Source organism: Vidua macroura, chromosome 1, assembly GCF_024509145.1.
Source record: "Vidua macroura isolate BioBank_ID:100142 chromosome 1, ASM2450914v1, whole genome shotgun sequence".
NCBI lineage: Eukaryota > Metazoa > Chordata > Aves > Passeriformes > Viduidae > Vidua > Vidua macroura.
In genome coordinates, this window is record NC_071571.1 from 102,439,091 (window position 1) to 102,447,936 (window position 8,846).

Genomic DNA, 8,846 nt, shown 5'->3' on the forward strand with positions numbered 1-8,846 from the left:
CATCCCTGAAGGCCACTTGATCTGATTTGTGGCCAAAAGAGTTGAAAAGTTTAAGCTGAGACCAGCTGGGATTGTGAAAACTCTGAGAGGTTCTTATCTGTTAGTAGGTAGAAATTAGATTTGCCTCTTCTGTGCACGGCTGTTTTTCTGCACCCACACACACTCGTACATCCAGATTGCTATTGCACATGTGATCATTGCAATTAGAAACACTTGATGCCTCTTTTCTGCTGTATGAAGACACAGCAATATTTCCTGAGGTGATGGAGAGGGTAGATTTTTCTCATTTGTGGGAAGAAGTAATTAATTCATAATTCTCTCTTTGCAAAAGGCAAGCAGTAACATAGACAATAGAGCTACATTTGCCTGTCTTGCAGTAGTTTTGTAGATTTAAGGTTTTTACTTAGTCATAAAGGAAAAATGGTTGTGATAGCTACTAGCCATTCAGATACTTTGGCAGGGAGCTTTCTGCCACCACCTTTGCTGGGACAATTTAGCTGCTGAGCTCTTACCTTTTCCTGGACCTGCTGGAGTGATCAGAAGGGATTTTCAATTGGCCACCCTTGTTCTTCCTCAGCCTGGTGTATGCAATGTAGCCAAGTGTCAGAGGACTTCTCTGAGAGCTCCTCTTCCCTGGAATTTTTCAGTCATTTGAGGAAAATGCTAGAACAATGTCTTTGCTTTTAATGAAATGTGTCTCCCTCTAGATACTGGTAATTTATTCCCACTCAAGATGATTTGATTTTAAGTCCAGTGGAAGAACTTTTACAAACATCTTTATTTAGAAGTTTGAAATTCTCCTAAAAACTGTGAAAATTTTTCCCAATAAAAACTTCTGGCAAAAATTCTCATTCTTTTCAGGTGTTATTATCAAAACACCTTTCAATTCTGAAGTAATAGCTGTGCTCACAACATGTTTTTCTAGCTTGTTTACTACTGGTGATGTGCTGCCTTTATTATATACTTTATTGTTGACTATAAAAGCAGCTTTTTTTTTAAGGAGAAACAAAATATAAAATCTACATTCTGTGCAATCACACATGCCCCAGCCATGTGGAATTGATGGTGTGTGAATGGTGACATTATGGATGGAACTGAACTCTGCTGAAGTTCTGAAAAAGCATAGCTGAAAACTCCAGTTAATTTTCAGATGTGACATCTGAACACTATAAAGTCATAACTTAAGCCAAGAATTACTGGGAATTGTGTATAGCACCATTAGGTATTTCTAAATTATTTTAGAGGTATAAAAATATGAAATATTTGATTTCTCTTTTTTTTCCAGAACATTAGAGGAAGTGTATCCATACTACATCAAGGCTCCTAGTGATTCTCTGGCAAAACCCATAAAGCAGCTATTGAAAGGTATGTCTCCAGACCATGGAAAACAGTGTATGGTTTAAAGAAGTGCAAGGTAGCACTCACAGCTGTTATGAGGTACCTCAGTCTTAAATGCACTTAAAATGGTTTTTACTTGGTGTCTGCAAGCTTGAGGAGAGATAAGGTAATACAGTATAAGGCAGAAAATGCATCTCCGCATATTTTATCTTTGGATTTGACTGAAAGGACTCTAAGGATGAAGTCTGTCTCCTTCAAGTCTTTTTTAGGAACTGTTTTCCTTTGTTTTAGGTGTAGGTGATTACAAGTTTTACTTCTCCACATCTCCCTGCTACCTTACTGTGAACAGTCAGTAGTTTTGTATGTCTGCAAATGCAGCTCCTCAGCTTAAATAATGACACTGCATTATTTTTATGGTTTTTAAAGCTATTCCCTCTTTATTGGCTACAAGTAATCCACTTTAAATAACTCATTGAATTTCAGAATCCATACAGGTACTCACAGACATACAGAATATGTGCACCCACTCACATACATATGTGTGAAAAACCTGTTGGGTTGGAATAGTAGGAACATGTCTTTATCTAAGAGCAATTTTCTCAACAGAGGCCAAATTTGGAGCTTGAATGCAAAAGTAGTAGTGCTCTGTGGTATGTTCTTGTCAAGGTTCATCAAGAAAAACAATTCTTGAGGCTGAACCCAGCTCTGTGAGTAGCAATGAGTGCTTCACTGTCATTGGTCAGGTCCCTAATCTGAGTTTCTTTGGAAGGGCTTTAATGTATACACCGCTAATGTACACTCAGGAGGACCAGAGTTCATCTCCTGTCTGTGTGACCAGTATGCATAAAACAGAATAGCACCCTTTTTTTGATACAAGAGAATAATATCTTTTACATCAGACACAAATAGTTTATGGTGATAGTTTCCATTTGAGATACAGAAGCTGACTGTTACCCTTCCAGGTTCAATGTGTTTCTATAGGTCTGAAATGCAGACATGATGAGTGCTATTGATATTTTGGCCTGAATATACCAAAATTATTTGACAGTTGTATGGAGGAGCATGTAATATGAAATATTTTCAACATTTAAATATTTAATGCAGATTCAGATAAGATTTGCCAAAGAAAAAACACAGAAGTCTGGGTTTTATACTTTTGTATACAGAAATAATGTAAAATGGAGTTAAAAGAATTTTGCTTTTGCACTATTCAGTCATTTTATAATCTAGATGTTTGAAGTATGTCTCAAAATGTTTGATTTTTGCAATTCTTGTTGTATATATATTAACATTTCTTTTTTTTTCAATAGACTGCAAGTGGGAAAATATTACAGTTTCCCTTGTCAAAAATGCATCTGAAGAATGGTGGGTTTTGAATCAGCTTGGGAAAAGACAAAAAACACCTCAAGAGAGTCTTGAACTCTTCATATTCAGTGATAAAGTCAGTCCACCAAGCCTTGGATTCTTGGCTGGTTATGGGTAAGAGGGAATCTTTCCATCAAATTAAATAAAGTACATAAGATAGAAGTAGAGGTGATTTTATTTGCTGATTTGGGGGGTCATTTGTTGGTTGTTGTTGTAGTGTTTGAACATTACAACATTTTGAAAAGGGGTTTTGTGAAATTTTCAAATCCATGTCTGTTAATATTATCTAGAGAAGGATTAATATTTGCAAGGTTAGTATTACCCCTGATAACTGCTCTCCAGTGGGAATAAAAACAGAAGCACCCTTCACACCAATTTCTTACTGAAGAGAAATAACTCAAAATATGTTACTTTAGCTGCAAGTCAAGTTCTGCCTGAACTGTGCCTGGTTTTGGTGACCTTCTCAATCTTGTAGTTAGGACCCTAGGTGTGAAAGAGTTATGAAATACATTTCCACAGACAGAGGAAGGCAGGAGACTAAGCATTCCCAGGAGATACACCCTTCTGGTAGGATTTTGGAGAAGTCCCCATAGAAAGACTATCAGGGAGGATTATCAAGGTAAATGTTAGTGTGTCACCAGTTACATATACCTTAATAAAACATATAAGATTATTTGCCTTTAGCAGCCAGTGGCTGTCAGATTTCCAGTTGTGACTTCCAAGCTGTAGCAGGCAGGATCTGCAACCATCAGCAGCTGGGGTCAAATGATTTAAGTCAGCAGCCTCAGCTGTTTATGATTCCAGATTTGTGAGGTGTTCTAAGAGATCTTATTTTCCTTCATCCTGTGGCACAGCAGAAACATGACCCTAATTAGAAATTGACGTTCAGTCCACTGACAGACCACAGTTAGCCATGTAGATGAGCTTCCTCACACTTGGCTGCCCTTTTACAACACACGATTTGAACTCTTCCTTTCTTTCTTTTCAGCATTATGGGACTATATGCCTCAGTTGTCCTGGTGATAGGGAAGTTTGTCCGTGAATTTTTCAGTGGGATCTCTCACTCCATCATGTTTGAGGAGTTACCCAATGTAGACCGAATCCTGAAGCTGTGTACTGACATTTTCCTAGTGCGAGAGACTGGAGAACTGGAACTAGAAGAAGACCTGTATGCCAAGCTAATATTCCTGTATCGCTCACCAGAGACTATGATCAAGTGGACTAGGGAAAAAACTAATTGATCTCTTTGGCATCACACTGCAAATCAAGTTGGTTAAATCTGAATTTTAAAGGAAAAAGAAAAAAAAGCACAATATTCTCTTAAGAGCTAAGCCTTTTATAGTTGGGTAGCAATGATTTTTCACTGAAGGAATCCTGGAAGCTACGGCCTTAGGAATCCATGCTGCCTTTCAAATTAAGGATCAACAGTGAAGAAGGTTGAATGATTTGTTGTTTTTAATGTGCCACTCCTCTACAATCTGGGGACTGCTTTGTAATTTAATCAGCAAAAAGTTTGCATCTTTGTCTGGCTAATTTAATTTTCCAGACAACCATTACAACTTAGAGAGAAACTAAAGGAGTGAACCCACAGATGACTCCAGTGTACCTTCTTAATCCTTTCTGGAGCTACACAGTTTGGATTGTGCAATATGCTGTTGTACATCACTGACTTTCAAGCTACAGTAATGGGACACTGAGCCTTCAGGACACCCAGCACCCAGGGTCACACTGGGAACTGAAGACATTCTAGCCATACCCATTTGTAGAAAAGCAGAGGTTTTGATGTACAAAGGACACTGTGGACAAGCCTCTGTCAGCAAAAAGAAAACAAGTAACAATCTCTTGAAATGCCTTATTTTATTTGTATAGTCACAGGAGACATTTCCACCAAACATCAATGACTTTTCTCAGGAAAAAGAAAAAGCAACTGAAACTTGACACTTCGTCAAGATTAACTGATGGCTAGAATAATTATGGTGAATTATGGGGTGTTCTGCTGGGCCATTCTCTTCAGCATTACTGCTTTCCATTGGATGAGGAAAAAAAAGTGAAATCAATGACCTAATGAGCAACTTCATTTCTTATAACCCTTTAAAGACTGAGTAGTGTGTGCTTCTCTCTGCTCCCCATGACATGCTTTTTCCCATTTCGATGATTTAAGGCAACTGTTGTTTTGCTGTTAGCTGATATTCTTCTTCCAGTGTTTCAGGTATACAAAAATGTTTACATATTCCAAGTCACACTTTTACATCTGAGACGGGTTTTTTTTTAAGTTCCCAAATATAGACATACATTTGAGCTTGAGATATGCCCTTTTTTTTTTTCTTTAAATTACTATTATTAGTGAAACAAATGTCTCATTAGAGAACACTGCAGCATGAAAATTTACAATTGCAATGTAGGTTTCTTTCCATGTTAAAAAAAAAAAACTGAGAAAAAAATAATTGAGTGGGTAGGGTATGTTAAAAGGATATACTTGTAGCTTTGATTCAGTAATGACTTAAAATAAAGCACATGTTGCAAAGTCATTTTAGAAGTATTTTTTCCTCTGCCTTTTTACATGAAATGGGAAAAGTTTGACATTCTTCTTAATCTGTGACAAATAAATCTCTTTCTTGTAGTTAGCTGCTATTTATTATATGAATGATTAGTTAATCACCAGAAAGAAACTAACATAATTTGCTGGCACATTTTACTGCAGAACTTCATAAAACAGCACAACTAAATGAAGTTGAAACATACTCTGCTGAGTGCTTCCATGACAAATGCTGTCACATCCATTCTATACTGTGAAAACTAACACTTTGAGCACCTTGATGTGTGCACAAAATAAAAATTGCTTCATGATATTGTAACAATAAAATAATTTGATGACTGGAACTCACTGGAAGACAACCTGATTTCCTCTGAAGTGAAAAGGTGGCTGCCCAGGCAGCATTCCCCCTGGAATGTTTTGCTCCATTTCTTCCATATGTCCTGTGAATGAAAATTGAAATATACAGGGCAGCCCTGACATAGCACTCAGGGATGCTAAAATGTCTTTTATAGTTAGATGGATCCTCACCTGGGTGTTCAGTGATTTTAAGGAGACAAACACTGGAAGGAGAAGTGTGAAAGATGTAGTGTGTTTCTAAAGGTACCAGCCAGCAGAACCATGCTGGCCACAGCTGGTCCCGGCTCTCTTCCTGGTTTCTTCGCTTCAACAGGTACTTCCTTTTTGTTGGGAAAAATCTGTCTTCAGAATGAGCTGTACAGTTATTTGGGCTTTGCAAAAAATGTGCTGCTCTTTCTTTCATGGATTGATCAAACTTTGAAAATAAAAGGATTCTTCTGTTGGGTTTTTTAAATTTATTTATTTTTAAAACAGCCTATAGTTAAATCACTGATCTGGACTGGGTAGCTACCTGCAATGGGTGAGGAGTGTACCTTACCATCCTTTGAGCCCAGCTGTCCAGATAAAGTTGAACTGGCAGCCATTTTCCAAGGACATTCTAGGTGGTCAGCACTGGGACCAGTACCATCTAACATCTTCATTAACATCTTGGAGGACACAACAGAGTGCCCTTTCAGCAGTGTGTGGACTTCACTGAACCTGGGTCTGGGGAGGTTTGCAATAACGTGAGAGTGCCAGCTACTCTCCTGGGGCGTGGACTGGGCAGCTGCAACAGTGGGGGCAGGACTTCCTCGAAAGGCAGACCTCAAGATGGTGGAGAAATTATCTGCCACTTCATGAACTCTGGCAAATGCAGCAGAGTCCTGCCTCTGAAGCAGATTAACCCTTATACAATTCAGACTAGGTAGATGGGTTGGGAATAGCTTTAGAATAAAAAGAGACAAGACCAGGGGTGGGAATTGCAGTGTGCCCTTGAGGCAAAGGAAACCAACAGCATACTGGGCTTTACTTATAGGATCACAGCTGAAAGTCAAGGAAATGTATTAGTCCCCTCTATTCAGGACTTGTGAGATCACATCTGGAGAACTGCATGGAGCTTTGGGGGCTCCAGTGCAAGAAAGATATTGACATACTGGACTGAGCAGGCAGCTGAGAGCACAACAGGTGAGGAGAGGCTGCAGGAGCTGGGCTTGTTCAGCCTTATTGGTGTCTGTAGCTGCCTGATGGTGAGATACTGAAAAGCCAATCTCTGCAGAACTGCGTGATAGACCTGATTAAATAAAAGGAAAATTATTTTTACCATGAGGGCAATCAAACACTGGAGCAAGTGCCCAGAGAAGCTGTGAGATCCTTAGCCTTGGGGGTTTCCACAACTTGGCTGGTCAAGCCCTGAGCATCCTGTTGTAAGTGGCCATGCTTTGGATTGTAGGTTTGATCTGAAACCTCCTGATGTCCCTTGCAATCTGAATTATGTCACGATTTTAAGATCCTGTCAGAGATGCAAAGTAACCTGCAGGTGTGCTTTCCCAGTCTATGGATGCATTAGCTCTCTTGTTCTGCCCATCAATATTCCAGTCCTTAAAACAGGAGGAGAAGCAGATTTCAGCTGCAGTCTGTTTTCCTTGGCTCTATTTAGAAATCTGCATGTGCTTACACAGGCAGTGGTGTGAGCTTGTAAGTCAGAGCAAGGACAAGTGCTTTGACAACACACACAGCTGTAACCACCAGGCATCCCAGAATTCTCACTTGTCTGTGTGACAAGGCAAAATGTTCAGCTTGCACTGTTTGTGTAATTAAAGCTTTCACAGTTTTCTCTGATTTGGTAAACTGGTTAATCCCTGGGTAGTTAATACAAATAAATAAATAAACCAACAAACAAACTGTGGCTGCTCTGCCTGGCACTGTGTGATATTTAAACAGGGTTTCTACTCTGAGTGCATATGAGCTATTTTAGATCAGGTTTTGTTGCTTCCTGCTTGAGGAAGGAAACCAGAAGAAATCCAATGCTGTATTAAATGCTTGGGGAAAACAAGAGAAAAGCAACCTGTGAGCATGCAATAGGAAAGCAAAATTTCTGTTCAGCAGCCAAGGGAGCAGGAGCTGCAAGTGCAGTACAACCCTGACCCACTGTACTGAAGGGCTATAGGGTTTTTTAGGTTACATTAAGTTAAGGTGGACACAAGACAGCAGAAAAAGAGCTGGAGAAGAAATAAGTATTCAGAATCATTCAGTGAGAATGATTCATCCTTCAATCCTGTGTTTCAAGTTGATAAAGTTCATGGTATGAGAAACCTTAGCTTCAAGATTTGTCTGAGGAATGTGCTGCACAAGTAGCAAGCCATAGAAGGGACCACCAAACACCTCTTCTTGCCTCTCCTGGCCTGACAGGCACTTCCCAAGGCCAGTTCCACTGACTGCCATTTAGAACTGCTATTAAAACAGAAACCTAATGAAAAACATCTTCTGCTATGAAGAAAACTAGTTGGACACTGGCTGATAACCAGGGAAACTGCAGGCTTTCTTAAGAGTAACTGCAAGAGTATGAAGGAAACTATCCCTCTTCAATGTGCAGACAATACTGATATGCTTTACAAAATGCACAAATGAAAATACTGATCCTGTCTCATCCCAGGCTCTGGACTCACCAGATCATAAGCTCAAACCAGGATTGCTTATCTAGAGGGACGCACATTACACACAGAGCTCAGATGTATTGTGACCATCTCTTCCTGCCTCTCCCCACCAGCAAGACCACACACAATCATTTCCCTGGTGTGGGGGGGGCACAAATGAACCTATGAGGATCCCTTCCTAGCATAAAGTTCTCAGTGCTGTGGTTCCAGCCCAAACCTCCTTCAAAGGTTTTCAAGAGGTCACATCATTTTCCAGAGGGAATCTGGTCTTAGTGTGAGGAATCTGACACCTCCACAGGGCCTGAGGCAGCCCAGCTGTGCTGGATGTGCTGCATTGCTGGACACCAGCTAATGCCTGCTCTGCAACTTAGGATCTTGCCTTGCATGTTCAAATACATCAAACACACACATGCATGGACAGCGTGCATCCGTGCAGGTGTGTGCCCCTCTCTCTCAGCACAATTTTGCTGTAATAGCTCTCATTAATTTTTCAAGCTGTTGTCTCCTGCAGCTCATGCTGGGGTAGAAGAGGGAGCTGCCAGAAGACACAGACGTGACCGTCAGACTCCTGTAGCAAACATTTAGGGAAAGCACATTTTTAATGTTATGGCAGCAAG

At 40.0% G+C, this 8,846-nt stretch overlaps 1 protein-coding gene across 1 annotated transcript in view; it reads left to right on the plus strand.

Annotated features, from left to right (window-relative positions):
- The window catches only part of PIEZO2 (piezo type mechanosensitive ion channel component 2), a 235,025-nt gene extending 228,975 nt beyond the window's left edge, over positions 1 to 6,050 (plus strand). Inside the window, exons 53-55 of the mRNA XM_053989372.1 lie at positions 1,286 to 1,365; positions 2,649 to 2,817; positions 3,692 to 6,050. Coding sequence (XP_053845347.1) covers positions 1,286 to 1,365; positions 2,649 to 2,817; positions 3,692 to 3,944 — 502 coding nt within the window. The 3' untranslated portion in view covers positions 3,945 to 6,050. The remainder of the gene's footprint in view (positions 1 to 1,285; positions 1,366 to 2,648; positions 2,818 to 3,691) is intronic.
- The last annotated feature ends 2,796 nt before the right edge of the window (positions 6,051 to 8,846 follow it).